The 16,456-nt window shown below is 39.0% G+C and overlaps 5 protein-coding genes and 1 non-coding gene across 7 annotated transcripts; 2 read left to right on the top strand and 4 right to left on the bottom strand.

The window, feature by feature from the left end:
• Nucleotides 1-807: 807 nt before the first annotated feature.
• On the top strand, nucleotides 808-1,924 carry LOC137731416 (uncharacterized). The gene is made up of 2 exons (XM_068470523.1): nucleotides 808-1,731; nucleotides 1,823-1,924. Exons 1-2 carry the CDS (start codon nucleotides 808-810, stop codon nucleotides 1,922-1,924), a joined length of 1,026 nt encoding a protein of 341 aa, XP_068326624.1.
• A 593-nt stretch (nucleotides 1,925-2,517) lies between these two features.
• LOC137731463 (GDSL esterase/lipase At3g26430) lies at nucleotides 2,518-5,311 on the bottom strand. The gene is made up of 5 exons (XM_068470572.1): nucleotides 5,018-5,311; nucleotides 4,046-4,255; nucleotides 3,763-3,932; nucleotides 3,305-3,575; nucleotides 2,518-3,138 (listed from the first exon to the last, which is right to left on the bottom strand). The coding sequence occupies exons 1-5, from the start codon at nucleotides 5,262-5,264 to the stop codon at nucleotides 2,879-2,881; spliced, it is 1,158 nt and encodes a 385-aa protein (XP_068326673.1). The 5' UTR covers nucleotides 5,265-5,311; the 3' UTR covers nucleotides 2,518-2,878.
• Nucleotides 5,312-8,743: 3,432 nt separating this feature from the next.
• LOC137731462 (GDSL esterase/lipase At3g26430-like) lies at nucleotides 8,744-11,733 on the bottom strand. Of its 2 annotated transcripts, none has more exons than XM_068470570.1 (5): nucleotides 11,409-11,733; nucleotides 10,104-10,313; nucleotides 9,739-9,908; nucleotides 9,381-9,651; nucleotides 8,744-9,283 (listed from the first exon to the last, which is right to left on the bottom strand). In XM_068470570.1, the coding sequence occupies exons 1-5, from the start codon at nucleotides 11,581-11,583 to the stop codon at nucleotides 9,009-9,011; spliced, it is 1,101 nt and encodes a 366-aa protein (XP_068326671.1). In that variant the 5' UTR covers nucleotides 11,584-11,733; the 3' UTR covers nucleotides 8,744-9,008. The 2 variants fall into 2 exon arrangements, with proteins under 2 accessions (XP_068326671.1, XP_068326670.1); XM_068470569.1 differs by having other exon boundaries at nucleotides 11,343-11,731.
• A 958-nt stretch (nucleotides 11,734-12,691) lies between these two features.
• TRNAR-ACG (transfer RNA arginine (anticodon ACG)) lies at nucleotides 12,692-12,764 on the top strand. Its single transcript has one exon. It is a non-coding gene; the product is annotated as a tRNA-Arg (tRNA).
• Nucleotides 12,765-13,132: 368 nt separating this feature from the next.
• Nucleotides 13,133-14,793, bottom strand: LOC137730665 (GDSL esterase/lipase At5g14450-like). The gene is made up of 5 exons (XM_068469635.1): nucleotides 14,484-14,793; nucleotides 14,194-14,403; nucleotides 13,932-14,104; nucleotides 13,490-13,760; nucleotides 13,133-13,383 (listed from the first exon to the last, which is right to left on the bottom strand). Exons 1-5 carry the CDS (start codon nucleotides 14,791-14,793, stop codon nucleotides 13,133-13,135), a joined length of 1,215 nt encoding a protein of 404 aa, XP_068325736.1.
• A 289-nt stretch (nucleotides 14,794-15,082) lies between these two features.
• LOC137731415 (uncharacterized) lies at nucleotides 15,083-15,790 on the bottom strand. The gene is made up of 2 exons (XM_068470522.1): nucleotides 15,702-15,790; nucleotides 15,083-15,497 (listed from the first exon to the last, which is right to left on the bottom strand). The coding sequence occupies exons 1-2, from the start codon at nucleotides 15,788-15,790 to the stop codon at nucleotides 15,083-15,085; spliced, it is 504 nt and encodes a 167-aa protein (XP_068326623.1).
• Nucleotides 15,791-16,456: the final 666 nt, after the last annotated feature.

The raw sequence follows: 16,456 nt of genomic DNA, 5'->3' as shown, positions 1-16,456 counted from the left end.
CTTAGTCTTAATTGTATCACGGAAATGTTGTTCTTTCCATTTCACCAAATTTACTATATACAGACTGTAAATCTCCCCGCCCGCCATAATCCCTTAGAGCTCGTTTAGTGGAGACTCTGAGTTGGAGCAAAGCAGATTCCTCTCATCTTTCTGCACCTGCCAACAAGGATTCCTGCTATCTACTCACTTCCCACACACAACTCGCTCCCTACCGTTCAATCCTGGAGTAAAAAAAGACGTGGTAAAACAGTAGAAATTTTAATTAAAACACGTAAACCATGTGGAAACATAATTACCGACATCGTTAATCCAAATTAGTCTCCCTTACCCCACCCACATGCCCTCCCTAACATTAACCTGTTGAGTTGTTTATTTTTCTGGTACGGTGTCACATGAACTTCGTACGTGATGGAAAAGGTGCTCGTTTGCTTTTTTCCATGCATGAAAAAGATAGATTTTATTGAGATCGAACTTATCCTCCATACCCAAACCACTTCCAAGACGAAATAAAGTAGGTTTTGTTATAAACAGAAAGCCAGTAACAGATGGGAAAAAAGCTCGCACAGTTTACATGAAACGTAAGCGCTTTACGTTTTAAGTTTAGTGTAGAGTATCGCTTGTACTATCATAATATAAACTGTTTCCTCTCGGCCTCGCTTCTCTCTTCCTCTAAGTCTGCCAGTTTGGGTTGGATGCCATGTTGTAAGAAAACCTGCGAAATTCTTTCCGGGAGGATCTTAGCTAATCGAACGCATTCCTCTTTCGTTCGTTAAATCAATTGGTTTTCTTACATTTCGTTCAGTAACCATGCACGATTCAATTGGAATTCCGGCCTGCTTCACAGCCGGCACTCCAAGGCCGGCCGACGATCCAACCCCAACCGGCGTGATCAGGTCGGGGCAGAGCGTGTTCATGTCAGTGTACAGCACAAAGATAGCCGGCCAGTGCCGGCTGATCACCGTCACCTGGTGCAAGAATCTGTTACTCCACGGCCTCTCTGTTTCGGTGCAAGGCCAAAACAGAGACGAAGAGTACCGGTGCAAAGTTGAGCTCAAGCCGTGGTACTTTTGGCGCAAGCAAGGCTCCAAGCAATTCACGGTGGACGGCAGCGCCGTGGACGTCGTCTGGGACCTCAAGGCCGCCAAATTCAACGGCGAAACGGAGCCACAATCGGACTACTACGTCGCCATTATCTGCGAAGACGAGGTGGTTTTGCTCGTTGGCGATCAGAAAAAAGACGCATTCAGAAAAACTGGCTGCCGGCCGTCGCTCATAGAGCCAATTCTGGTTTCGAGGAGGGAGCATTTGTTCGGGAAGAGGAAGTTTTCGACACGAATCAAGTTTCACGAGAAGGAGAATTTCCATGAGATTTTGATCGAGTGCAGCAACGGCTCAGATGGGTCTGATCCGGAGTTGGAGATAAAGATTGATGGGATCCAAGCCGTTCGTGTGAAGCGGCTTCACTGGAAGTTCAGAGGCAATGATTGTGTTGACGTGAACAGAAACAGAGTTGAAATTTTCTGGGATGTTCATGATTGGCTATTTTGCTCCGGTCCGAGGCACGGCAAGTTTATATTTAAGCCGGTATCGGCGGAGCATACGGCTGAGCCCCCGTCGCTTTCGGCCGTTGATCAACCTTTGACCGAAAAGGTAGGTTCTGGTGTGGGAGACGACCATGATAACGTAGGTGGGGCATCCTCTGTGTTTACCTTATTTGTCTACGCGTGGAAGGTAGAATGAGGTGATTAGCGGCATGATTGGATTAAGTTAAGGTAAGTAATTAAGGATAAATGTGGGTGATTAAGGGTCCACGTTGATGCAGATTAAGAGTGAGATTTCGAGATATGATGTGAATTATGAAGAGGTGGGGCCAAGTGGTTTAGGAGTTTTTGCTACAGCTGGAATTGGGCAGCATGGAACATGATTAGACAAGGACACATTGGATCACTGTCCCATAATCCTCCAAATCCTATTTATCCAATTGCCTATTTATGACGTATATATTTGTTTTTTTTTTCCTTCTTTGTTTTTCTTTTTGTACTTAATTTTATTATTGGTTTTTTAGTATAATTGTTTTTGATAGTTTGTGTGAGAGTCGAATTCTTTTCGTGCGACAGTCAAATTCTTTTCGTGATTATGAGATAACTGTGTTTGTATCACTTAAATTTTATGTTCAGGTGTTGGTCAAACGTCGGGCAGAGACTTAGTGTCGAGGCGTCTAAGTGGAGTAGATGAGATTTTTTTAATTTTAGTTAAATTTATTATATAATACCTCTTCTTTTATAGTAGATAATATCGTTTGTTAAAAAAAAAAAACTTATTTATATTAATTGTATTGAGTTACACAAATTACAAAATAGAATGACGAATAAATTATAAAGTGCTAAAACATATTAAAAACATTAAAAACAAACATATAATTAGTATACATCTAAGCATTTAACAAGTTTCTTATAATTTATTAAAACTAAAACAAAAATAAAAACGATCTATTTTATATTTTTATGAGAGTTGCAACCTAGATGGTATATTTATCCAAAACCCTAGGATATAAAGTAATATTCTTATTCAAGGATCTGACCGTTGAATCTTCTGAAAAGTGCAAGTACCAAAGTGAAAATAAGAAACATATAAAAATCTAGGGTTGGCCCATAACGGCATGCCAATCACGTGACATGCATGCAAACCCCTAAAACGACAGGAACATAAATCCTCGAGGGCATGGGATGATGGGCCTCTTTGGTGGCCCATCCACTTTTGTTTGATATTCTTCTGTTTGGCAAAAATACAAGCCCAATAATACATTCCAAGTGAAAAAGCAAAAGGAAAAAAACACCCACAGAACACAAGCGTGAGTTTGGTGATTCAGTGGTCCTCCCTAACTGCAACGACAGGCCGTTTTCAACGGGTTTGGTGGGTCCGAAAAGGAGCCATTCACAATTTGTTGGAATATCCACTTGTTGGCTGCCTCCGTGAAGTGGGTCCCGTCCCAGTTGATCCGAACCGTTGGATCATCGCACGATTTGGCTATCAACGTCTCTGTGCCGTTGATAATTTTCTTGGCCCCGCACTTTGCGTACCGGTCGAAGTTATATTTGCCACCGTGACCACAACATGCGATGAGGGGATTCTCAAAACCTACAGATTCAAAATTGTGAACTTTTTTTTACTAAGAATCGGTGTATAAAATACATTACTCAGTTGGACGGTCAAATTTTATATGAAACCAAACGGCAATGTGAGCAATACATTGATGCATCGCAGAACTTTTGCTTCCAATCATATAAGCGAAGTGAGGTGTTACCATATTTTTTGGCTTGGGTGATGAGGGTGTACTTTACTGAGTAGACATCCACATAGTTGATTGCAGCCAATGGAAGATCTTTCTTGAGTTGAACCACAGCTTCCTTTAATCTTTGATTGAAAAATTGGGCCACCTCATTGATCTGATCCGCACACCCATATTTATTTATTTGGGCCGGATCAATGACGAAGCGGACCAAAACATAAGGGAGGCAGCCCAGTGGGCCTGTGTTATGTATCCAAAACGATCTTCCTCCTTGACCATATACATTCTGTAAAAGATCCATATCAAATTGTAAGTAGCGTTAACATCAGCCGCTCACGCGCCTGTGAACCATTTCTAATCGTTGATAGATTGCAGGTCTCAGATACATTTACTATCAACTCATCTCGTGCGAGTGAGCTACTAATGGTGAGAATATAAAGAAAACATGAAATGAAAACGAAAGAAAGATCAACCTTGATGGCATTTGAGAGCTGGGTGAGCACATATGGAAGATATGCCTTGACTTGTTCTGCGGTCCAATTGAGTTTGTAGCCAGCAGTGATATCATTTTGGCCGATGTCAAAGGTATATAGGGCTTGAGAAAAGTACTCTTCCTTCGGCAGCGATTTCTCAAATAATTCACCTATGTCAAGGGTAGACATTCTATATGGCGTTAAATATATATTACTGAATTTAACGGTCAGATGAAGGCTCGAGAAGTAAAAGGAATTCAAGGCTGGTAGAGGAGTAACCAACCTTTTGTGCGATAAATTTGGGATCGTGTGCGGAAGTCGGAGAATTGAAGAAGCTGCACGTCCAATGAGATGGGACTCGCCCCACTTTGGGAAATGGTTGTGTTTGGAGGTATAACGGTTGATCCAGCTGTGGCAAAATTGGCTCCATGGCTGAAGTTTGATCCCATCGAGTCAAGAAATGCACTCAGATGAGGCAACCCCAAGCCTTCCGCTTTCAAACGACAGCAAGAAAATAACTTCTTAATTAGTATAATTTGGACATGTAAATAAAACTGACTTCATGAGTCAGGTCACAAGTGCAGCGGTGTCTTGATCGTGTTATTTGTAAGACACATTCTACATTTAAGATCTTTTTGTATTTCATCTTGTTTGATCTCGCGCGGCCTCCCTCCATTGTAAAAGTTGCTCTCGCATGTCCAACGGGGGACCCACCCTCCTTTTCAAAAAACACACAGCACTTTGACGTGATGGCCAATAGTTAGGTTCCGATGTCCTACGGTACAGATCAAAATTCTTTTTTTTAGGGCAATTTTTTAATTTAATTTAAAAGTTCAGATATATATTTTTAAAATCTGATAGTAAACCTATCTAACCGTTAAAATTTAAATCCAAAACGATCAAAATAACAAAATAAATTTTTTAAAAAAGTACAAAATTTTAATGTATATTAAAACCATTTCACTAATTAAAATATTTTAGGTCATGAAATTTAAATCGGGATGGTTGGGTGACATTCACTATCCAAAGACTTAAATTCTGTGTTTTAATAGACCTAAATATTTGAGTTTGGTCTGTTAAGAGTTGCTAATTGAGACAATTGAGATCTATGCATGTGACATTTTCACATTAATTTTACAGTCCTCAAGTGAAACAAACATTATAGCAAAGGAAAACAGAGACATTAAAGTTCCTAATTGAGAATCTGATCATAACATCATAGCTGGCAAACAGAAAGATGTTGCAGAAGCAGTACCTATGAAATCGATTACAAGACGGCCGTCGGAGAAACGGCCGGACGGGACGTGAAAGTAGGTCTCTCCGTTGGGGTAAGGGGCTTGTCCGAATGCTGCAGATAAACCCCCGGTGTCCGAGTTCGAATCTCCGAAATTGAATATGGCCGGAAAAGAGCATGGCCCTGTGCAAATGCCGGGACTCGGAAGCAGCGTTGCCCAAATTACAAGGCCGAAGAGAACATGATGTTTTAAGAAAACAAATTCCATGTGTTGAGTGTGTAGAGAGAGAGAGAGACAGTGACTCAAGGGGAGAAGTATAGAAAAGCAGACGGCCTTGTTTTTATAGAGAGACGACGAAAGGGGGTCTTTCTTTATCTGTTTCTTGCCAACTGCATTGACCACTTTGATGGAATTGGATCCTCTCCTGAGCAGCCCATTCGGACCGTTGAAATTTGATCCAACGACTTAAAACAGGAGGTTCCTCTAAAAGTTATAATAATTATAACCATTTAATCAAATTTGAACAGCCTGAATAAGCTGCTCATAAGGATCTCCATCCTGAGCTCAGAAAAGGATCCAGTTCCCACTTTGATAGCATGGTCTTGAAAAAAGAATTTAAAAAGAAAGATAGTACTTGCGTGTGTATGCGTTCATTTGCTTGATAGATACTCATGATTAAACGATTTTAATTTCTTTGATCTTTTGTACATGTGATCCTTAAATTATGATTAAGAAAATCGATGTTTTCGGTTATGACCAATATCAAACGTGTACAAAGCGCGAGAGATAAGATCTTTTGCTTTAGCCATTAGCTGTTCAAATACTCCACCTACATTGAAGTTTATAAGGTCGAAGTATGAACAATATTAGCTTGACAGTTGACACATTTGCTATTTAAAAGGCTACAATTAGCTGCACTAGAGAAAACTAGATATTAATCCAAGTAGTACTACGAACGATTTGGGATCTCGAAGAAGGAACATCGTAGAACTCGTCGTATTGGACGTCCAAGGAGATTGGACTGATTCCACTTTGACGAAGAGTTGTGTTCGGGGGTCTTACGGTTGGGGATAACGTTGCAAAGTTGGCTCCATGAGTGTGTTAGCGTAAACACAGCACCAGGATCATGCAAAGCAAGTTACCGTGATCAAAACACAAAACCATAAACCATAAAGCAATGCACAAAGAGAAAACATACCCGCAGAAGAGTTTGAAGCTGCTGCCATGCTTGATTTCTGATAAGCTCATATTTATATATATTTTATATCAAATTCACTTGTCTTTTCTTAGTTAGTTCCTTATATTTTTGAGTTATTTACTTTATTTTTGTGTTTTGTAGGATTTGTCAAGCAAAGAAAAGAAAAATAACACAAGTGAAATTTTAAGTAACAAATTCGTCAAAACTGCCCGTGCAGGTCAGCTGACTTTGGAAGAAAGTTGCGGATAGCTCAGAATGAATTAGAGAATGAGCCTTATATGCTTGGAAAGCTACGGATGTCTATTTTCTGAAGAATTTCACGGATTGTTAATATCATTTTTTTAGAAGAAGTTATCACCGTTTTAACACTGAAAGGTTCCCAAGAGGCTGAGCAGTTTGTAACTGACAAGAAAGCATTGAAATCAATAAATCCAATAAATCTAGCAGCCAAAACTGATGCAATCAAGAACAAACCAGCTGACACCTATTCAAATATCAGAGGAAATGAAATTAAAGATGATGATTAAGAGGGAGTAATTGGCATAAAGGCTACCCAAGGAGTTACAATTGTTTTACATTTCCTTTCACTTATTGTCATCACTAAATGGCTATTAGTGGGTGAGTTAAGGAGAAGAAAATGATGCAGCAAGAATTGTTTTAAAAGTAGTGTTGGGGAAGGAAGGAAAGAGAAAGCCTTAGTTGAAAATTTTTGGTTCTATTTTCTCAAACTCATGTCTATTTTTTGTTTTAACTTAAGGATTGTGTAACTAAATTTTTAGTAGTTAGGGGTTGTTTGAAGCCCCGAATATGATTGCAAGTTTGTTATGACATTTCGTTTGAATTACTTATAATGGATGAAAATTGGTTCACTACTTGTCTCATTGATGAATTCTTTATGTGTTTTCTATGGATGCATACTTAGTAAGCATATCTAGGATTCTAATGCTATGAATATATGTGTGCCTGCCCTTGTTGAATGAGGACCTACATATGTTCTAGAGTAGTACTTGTTAATTGCGATTAACTTGTGAACCAATTTCTAGGATAAGTAAGACAACGTCAATACTTACGATACCTTGTGATGACTCAAACTCTTTTCGTTCTTAATGATTTCTACTTGTTAAATCTATGAACACTCCATTCTAGATTGCATGCTAGGGACTAAGTTAAGTTGAAAACGTCATTCTCTTAACATACTACATAAGAAAAAGTAATATGTTGAGTTCTAACATTGAGCCAACTTGAGCATCTTCATCCGGAAATAAAAGGAATTTGAATTAAACATAACATGTTTGTGTGATTATTTGGTGGTGGATAACAATTCCCCTAACTCGTTTTTCTTAATTTGTAAACTACTTAAAAATCTGTTTTTGTTCTCTTTATTTATTTATTTATTTTAAATAGCAAATCAACTCCAAAAATCCCAAAAATTTGTGTGAGTGTAGCTCTGTGTGTCTAGTATCTGCATATAAAATTTCGTAGACTTTAGATAAGTGTAAGTCAGTCTAATAATTATTTTTCGGTAGCTAGTCAGTAGGGACAACAACCCAGTTTTTGTGACATTTTAAGTAGTTAGATAAAACAATCTTCTGCCATTTTAAGTAGTTAGATAAAACAATCTTATGCGAGAAAGACCCTTATTTTCATATGCTACAATTGGCAAATCTTAGTGTTAGTAAGGAAAATCAATAGGATATTTGTGTGCTACTTTGTGGTGTGCTTTTAATCTTAACAATTTCTGCATCAAAGTCGTGGTGCACCTTCTCCTCTCTTCAGTGAACGAGACTCTCAACTAATAATAGGTTTTAGTCTTATATCGAGTACACACTGCGAGAGCAAAGGCCACCATATATATACTATACAATCTTAGCCAAATTCTGTAAGTATTCCCCTATTAAAATCCATATAGAATTCCAATTCATTCCAAATAGCAGTCCAGTTACAACATGGATTTACAAATCCATTCCCAACAAGACTTCCTACTTAATCTCTAATCCTACAACCAAGTTTACCGATTCATACTCATGCTCATATTCTAACAGAGTGAAGTTGCTGCCCATTGAATCAAGATATGCACTAAGAAATGGAAATCCGAGGCTTTAGCTGAAAACAAAGCGTTCAATCGAGCGTTAAATATTAGATAATTTTTCTTGAGCAATTATTTAGAGATGTTATTAATCCACGTGTTATAATGTAGATCGTTTTCAATCACATGGCACAACGGAAACTAAAAATAAAATAAAAAATACAGTAAAAAGGTCAATGAACTGTATATTCGTTGAGGTTAAAGTTTAGGCAATAGCTACCAGTCCAGTAGTCTACCGTACTCACAAACTGTATGGATGAGAAGATGGAAAATGGAGTGTACCTATGAAGTCGATGACAAGGGGGCCATTGCAACAACGACCGGGCGGGCAGTGGAAATAAGACTGCCGTGAGGCGGACCCGCCTGGCCGAAAACTGCAGAGAAGCCGCCGGTGTTGGAGTTTGAGTCGCCGAAGTTGAAAATAGCCGGAAACTTGCATGAAGTCGAGGCCAAAACCAATGATATCGGTGCCAAGCTCGACGTGAGCGACACCAAAGTGGTCACAACTAGTATTCTTGAGGAATGTGATTCCATAGGGAATGCATATACACACAGACCGAAGGAGAAAGCAGATGAAAAAAATGAATTTAAAGAATTTGGAGAGACATTAGGTCACCACTTGGTCCTTAATCCTAGCAAAAAATAAAGATTAAATTAACAAAAGATTCTGATGACATAAAGTATTTTATTTGAATTTTTGAAAAAAAGATAGCATCAGATCTAAATTCTAATGAGGTTGCTGCTGCTTTCTATGGCAAGCAAATTTCAATGGAGTTGGTGGGTCTGAGAGTGAACCATCTACAATCTGATCGAAGACTCTCTTGTTAGCTGCCTCAGTGAAATGCACACCATCCCAATTCACCCAAAGTGATGGGTCTTGGCATGCCTTTCCCACTAACACATCTTTTCCATGAACCCTAATCTTTCCTCCACATCCAATGTGCTTGTTGAAATTGTACTTCCCACCATGACCACAACATGCTCTTATCGGTTGCTCGAATCCTGCGACATTTTGTATTACATGTCAGCAAACCGTCGAAGAATACAAAACACGACATCATAAACTTGACAAAAGTGGTTTCAATCTAGGAAGGCTTACCATGCTTTTGTGGTTGGCTAATGAGGGAGTACTTGGCTGAATAAACATCAACATAAGTGATTGCAGCCAATGGTAGTTCTTTTCTTAACTGAACCACCGCTTGTTTCAATCCCCGGTTGAAAAACCGAGCAAGTTTATTGTAAGGCGTGACGCATCCGGCCTTGTCAAGCTGCGCGGCTGGGATTGGTAAGCGGTCCAATACGTAGGGAAGACAACCAATGGGACCTGTATTGTGTATCCAAAAGTATCTACCTCCTTGACTGTATACATTCTGCGTGAGTACACATAGAAAGCACATCACAACCAAATTAATGACTAATTAAATCCAAATTTAGGCACAGTTTGAATTGCTTATTACCTTAACAATGCTGCTAAACTGGTTTAGCACATCAGGAACATATGCCTTGACTTGGGTAGTGGACATGTTCAAGAACAAACCGGATGTTAAATCATTCTGGCCAATATCAAATGTGTATAAAGCACGAGAGAAATCTTCTGCTTTAGGCATTAGCTGTTCAAAAACTCCACCTGCATTGCAACTGATCTTCTGGATTAGCCTACATTGATACAAGTTTTCTCAACGAATAAACAGTGTAGATGTGCGTAAGGACACTGCTCGGTTTCCTTACGTGTAAATCATAGTTTGCCACATATGCTAAACGCACAAATGCAACCCGCTAAAATACAGAAAGAAAAGTATATGTGCACATGTCAAATTGTGACCTCGACTACGAGCGGTTTGGGATCTTGGTTGAAAATCGTAGAACTCATTGTACTGAACGTCCAGGGAGACGGGACTAAACCCGCTCTGGCGAATGGTTGTGTTCTGCGGCCTGATGGTTGAGCCCGCCGTGGCAAAGTTGGCTCCGTGAGTGAAGTTGCTTCCCACAGAATCAAGATATGCGCTAAGATACGGTAATTTGAGGCTGTTCGCTGCAAACAGAACATTCAATTAAAATATTATATTTTTATTATACAATTATATTCTACTTTAAATCGATGAATTTAAGCTTAACCACACAATATGATTAAAAACCACACAATATGATCAAAATTTTAATCAGATATCGAACTCAAAACAACTATAAACGTCAACGTCGTTCATGTGAGTCGACCAAGAACCGCTAAACTAGACCCGTAGTACTAATATTACAGATTCAGTCCAATTACTAATTGTCAGATAATCTGATTTGGTTAGATTCTTTTCCTGTATAAAACCATGTGATGTCATATAAGTTAAAACAGAGGCGGGTTGGCGTTTTTGGTAGCTTCCCACACTGACTCAATTATCTTATCCACATTTACACGTCACACTTTTTTTTTTCGGAAGGGTTAGGCAAAATTAGTTCTTCATTGACAATCTATGTCCGAAGCACCAATCTTCTCTTTCCTGAAAAAATTGAAGGTTGCACTAAGAACTTCCCGCACGTCAATATCAAAGAAGAATTGAATTGCAATTACAGAATTCTAATAATTCTGTTCGAACTTGAGACGTATTTCAACATTAAAAACGTAACATTAAAGTAAGAGCAACTTTTGATGCCTGAGTTGGGACATAATATTTTATTTCACTCTACAATCAACCTAAGCGTCGGTGGAATATTTCTATTCAAATGATCGACAAACAAGTACATGAAATGAATAATTGCACGACCAAAAAAAATAAATGAATAGTTAAATCGATCATCATGGTAAAAAAAAAGGAAGAGCATCGTCTTCGGATTCATTTTGTAGGAATTTTAGAAATTCATACATTATAATCATTTATCGTACATCATGATGTTAATTTTCGTCAGATATTATTTATATTTAATTTTAAATAAAAAAATCAAATAATTTCTAACTAAAGTGATCAAAATGTAACTCAAAACTTAGGAGGTCTAGGCGAGGCGAGCATCTAGACATGTTTAAGCGGGACGTTTTGGAACACTGCGGAAGAAGATGAAAAGTGTGGAAAAGTACCTATAAAGTCAATGACGAGACGGCCATCGCAGTAACGGCCGGCGGGGCTGTGGAAGTAGGACTCACCGTGGGGCGAACGCGCCTGGCCGAAGAGAGCAGACAAGCCGCCTGTGTCGGAGTTTGAGTCGCCGAAGTTGAATATGGCCGGAAATTTACATGGAGACGATGAGGCTGCCAAGCTCACTGATAGTAAAATTAACATAGCAGTCGCAACTAGTAGTTTTGAGAAATGAGATTCCATACCGTCTGAGGAAACAAAGAAGAAGAGAAAGAAAAGACAATCACTTATCTTGCTGAAATCGGCTTTTGGCTTTTGGAGCCGAATTTGTCGATTTGTATTTGTTTAGTTTCCCTACAACTCGCTTTTATCGGTCTTGACTGTAAGCGCCTGGCATTTTTCACGAGGGGTCTACTCGGATTTGAGATGATTTTAAAGACTTTAAAATCCTTAGTGCAGTGAATTAAAAGATTTTAGAATTCATTTAAATTTAGGTGTAGTCAATTAAAATTTTTTAGAATCCATTCAAATCTAGGTGTAATCAATTAAAATATTTTATAATTTATTCAAATCTTGGTGTAATCAATTATAAGATTTTAGAATCCATTTAAATCTAGGTGTAATCAATTAAAAGATTTTAGAATCCATTCAAATCTAGGTGTAGTCAATTAAAAGATTTTAAAGTATTTTAAAATCCATCCAAATCTAAGTGTATTAAAAAAAATTAAAATTTTGGAGGATTTCAATAAGTTGTGGATTCTATGGGATTTAAGAGTAAAAAGTATATATAGCCAAGAGTAAAAAGAAACCAACCTCATCCTCTAGGATTTCAAAACCTTCCACCACAATCCATCACAATCCATTCAAATTCTTTAAAATGCATATGAATTTTGTAGTAGTTTTTAATCTTCTTAAATCCTATCAAATCTATCACTTTTAAAATCCTTTAATATCTTAGAGGGTGTAGTCAAACTCAGATTTGAGAGGATTTTAAAAGATTTTAAAATCCTAATGTAGTCAATTAAAAGATTTTAAAGGGTTTTAGAATCCATTCAAATTTAGATGTAGTCAATTAAAATCATTTTAGAATCTATTCAAATCTAGGTGTAGTCAATTAAAAGATTTTAAAGGATTTTAAAATCCATCCAAATTTAAGTGTATTAAAAAAATTAAGATTTTAGAGGATTTCAATAAGTTATAGATTTTGTAGAATTTGAGAGCAAAAAATATATATAACCAAGACTACTACAACCCCCCCCCCCCAGTTTGACTACACCCTCCTAATAATTTGCTTTCAACTGTTGGCCCTTTTATGATTAAATAAATTAAATCCTAGCCAAATCGACATCCGGACTTCATGGGCCAATGGATAAGGCGCTGGTCTACGAAACCAGAGATTCTGGGTTCGATCCCCAGTGAAGTCGTCTTTTTTCTCTATTTTACAGTTCAATTTTTTTTGCTCTTCCCTCTTTCAGGTACCCAGATCTGTTCATGAAACACAAAAAACTATGCTCAACGTTAATTGAACGATATTTCTGGTTGATTTTTTACAGAGTTGATCATTAAAGGTGACCTTAAATTTCGATCAGAGTTCATTCTATAAAGTAAATCCTGAAAATGTGTCATCGCCATTGCTTCAAATTTGAATCACTAAATTTCCAGTTGATTAGAGATTCATTTTGTTTGTTTCTTTTTCGGTTGAGTATTCTTTGACGTGCCAAGATTACAAGACCGGAATTGCGCCATGACTCGAAGCAATGCTACAACCCCAACCGGGATACTTGAAGTAGAATCAAAACTGTGGAGTTTTGTGACATGCTTCGGTGATTGAAACCGGAGGATCAGAGAATGCGCCGTCCATAATGCGGGTGGCTAGCCACTCGTTCGCAGCATCAGAATAGTGCCCTCCATCCCAGTTAATGTGCTGAGAAGGATTGCTACAAGGACCTCCAACTTTAGTGCCATTAACAATAGCTTTCACCCCACAACGGACAGGGACATCACCGTAGCTTCCACAGCATTGAGCTAGAGGACTCGTAAAACCTGCGCATTCCACACAACGGAGACAAAAGGGTTTAGGGTTTTGGATACGCCGAAGAAATGAAGCACAGAGACACTAGCTAAATGCATGAAGAGGGAAAAGACTTACCATACTTCTCCGCTTCACTGATAAGTGTGTATTTTGCTGCATAGATATCGACGTAAGTAAGGACTGCTTCTGAAAGTTTGGCTCTTAGTTTAAGCACTCTCTCCTTGAGCTGCCTGTTAAATTCTTGACACACCTCATTGTACCGCTTCAAGCAACCGTTCTGATCCAGGTCGCCGGGTTCTGCCATCTTATATGCAAGAGTTGACGGCAAGCACCCGAGCGGACCTGTGTTGTGAATCCAAAAAACTCTTGCTCCTTGTTGGTAGAGTTGCTGCACATATTAAACAATCTGTTTATAGAGCCATCGGGATTTTAGGCATTTCATATGACAACTATGACGGAAAAAAATCTGGAGAGAAATTGTTTCTGACTTCGTGTTAATAAAGTTAACCCGACAATAGTGATTCATGAAATGAATAAGAGGAAGATCGAAACTGGTTACCTCGATTGTCAAGGCTAACTGCGCTGTTATGCTGGAGACGTTTTCCAGCAGCTGGTCTGCCGTCTTCCAGCTTAACCCGGCACTAAGATCGTTTTGTCCAATGTCTAAAGTGTACAAGGCCTTGGAGAAGTCCTCTGCTCTTGGGAGGCCGGCCTTGACGTATGACCTTTCATCTGAAAATCAATCCGTCATTCAGTGCAACAGCAGCATAATGAACAAATATTATTCAAGTAAAACGTCTTCAGCAAACATATATCCTTACCTCGAGGGAAAAGCTCATTTACACGTGCTTTGAACTGTGCAAATTGCGAAAGCTGTACGTTAAGAGAGATGGGGCTATATCCATCTCCAAACGTCCTGACATCTAGTGGCTGAATCGTAGATGCTCCAATCGCGAAATTCGCTCCAAAATGGAAGTTTGCTCCGATAGAATTCAGATAAGCACTTAAAAATGGAAACCCCAACTTTTGAGCTGCAAAAGAAAGGCAAATAAAAGTCTATAAGTAGCCTTAAATTTGAAGACAATGTAATGACAACAGATGATGCTCTAACCTATAAAATCGATGATGATACGCCCGTCTGAGAACCTGCCAGAAGGTTTACCAAAGAAGGTATAGCCATAGGGAGAAGGAAGCCGATAAAATGTCGCTGAGAAACTACCAGTGTCCGAATTTGAATCCCCAAAGTTATACATTGCCGGGAATTGACAAGCGCTGCACGATTTCTTCTGTGGTACAAGGCCGAAGGAAGTTGAAAGAGCAGCAACTAAAACAACTCCAACCGCCACTGCTTCCACACTCTTCTTCAGTCCCCATTTTCCTCTCCACCACCTGCCGATGGAAATAAACCTCGCACGGTCCATAAGAACTTCGTACTTTGTGAAATCGATAGAATAGCCTTACAGATTTGAAGGTCAACGGGCAGGCAAGTAGCATAATCTGGAAACATAATTTTATGAAATAAAAGATGAATTGTGATATCATCGCAAATATAATTGGATTTCATTTGTTAGGTGTCCACATCGGTTGTTTAAATTTATTCAAGAACAAAACAAGGTTGGATCCTTAATTTAAACACTCTCACCTCAATGATTAAGTACAATATTAAAGCCGTACCAAACTTATAGAACAAGTTATCCGCTTGAAGTTGAATCAGAACTGTGGAGGATTGCGACATGCTTCAGCGATTGAGGCTGGAGAGTTGGACAAAGAGCCGCCCATAGTTTGGTTGGCTATCAAGTCGTTTGCAGCATCGGAATAGTGCACCGCATCCCATCTCAACTTCAGTGCCGTTAACAAATCGCTTTCCTCCCACAATGGATATGGTAATCGCCATAGCTTCCACAACAATCGCATTCCTCCCACAGTAATCGCCATAGCTTCCACAACAATCGCATTCCTCCCACAATGGATATGGTAATCGCCGTGGGGACCTGTGTTGTGAATCCAAAGAACTCTTGCTCCTTGTTGGTAGAGTCGCTGCAAGACTACCAATATCACTATTTTGTTCAAGAGTGTAATCTCTTTAAGAACATTTACAAGTTCATGCGAAATAGCAACATTGTAGCTGTTTTCATGGTTAACAATTTTCTACTCAAAGAAATTACAGGTTCCGCCCGAAGCACTTGTCATTGATGAAATGAACGTAGCCATATCCGAGACCGTAAGACTTCAAGGCTTAACAAAGAATGTATTGCGGTAGGGAGAAGCAAGTTGAAAAAATGTAGCTGATAAATCATCCGTGGTGGAATTAGAATCGCCAAAGTTAAACCTTGCTGGGACTCGGCAACCATTACTTGACGTGTTTTGTGGACTTGGCAACCACTCCAACTGCCACTGCCTCCACTCTTCACTCCCCATGGCCCTCTCCACCACCTATTGGTACAACCTAACCTTGCACGGTCCATTTGAACCTCCTCCTACTGCTGTCTCTCACTCCCTTTTCATCAAACAAGGGAATAAACGGCCTCTTTGGAATTGCTTCTGAAACGGTTAAAAATGTTTTCAGACAATCAAAAGCGCTTCTAACACAGTAAATAAAAGTGTTTCAAAGTTACATAAGGATTTTGACATGATACCAAATAAAAGCACTTTTAGCAAAACCGCCAATGACACGGATCAGACTACGCCACATTGGTTTTTTGACAACGAATTAGACTACGCCACATTGGTTTTTTGAAATTATTTAAGCCTACCACAACTGATTCTTCTCCAACACAGCCGCAGGAGTTTCTTCTTATCAAATTTATGGAATCTCCATTGGACTTCAATGTCACTGAATGGAGAAGAACTTCCTTGAGACGCCATGGTGACAGTGTCCCAATGAACTGCCTTTTAGAAAAGTTTAAGCATAGGCTCCGGATACCGCTTCCACGGCATCGCTTGTATGGTCAACACAGAAAACTTGGCTTTAACTTTGACTTGTGAGCTAAAAGTACAAAACAAATTTAAACACAAACACTGAGAAACTTCAGATGGAATTTGGATCGAGGGTTTATCCCATAGGATTCAGAGTTAAGCATTCGC

This window comes from Pyrus communis, chromosome 4, assembly GCF_963583255.1.
Source record: "Pyrus communis chromosome 4, drPyrComm1.1, whole genome shotgun sequence".
In the NCBI taxonomy this organism is placed as follows: Eukaryota; Viridiplantae; Streptophyta; class Magnoliopsida; order Rosales; family Rosaceae; genus Pyrus; species Pyrus communis.
Note: the sequence above shows the minus strand (reverse complement) of the source record. Positions and strands in the feature narration are given on the sequence as shown.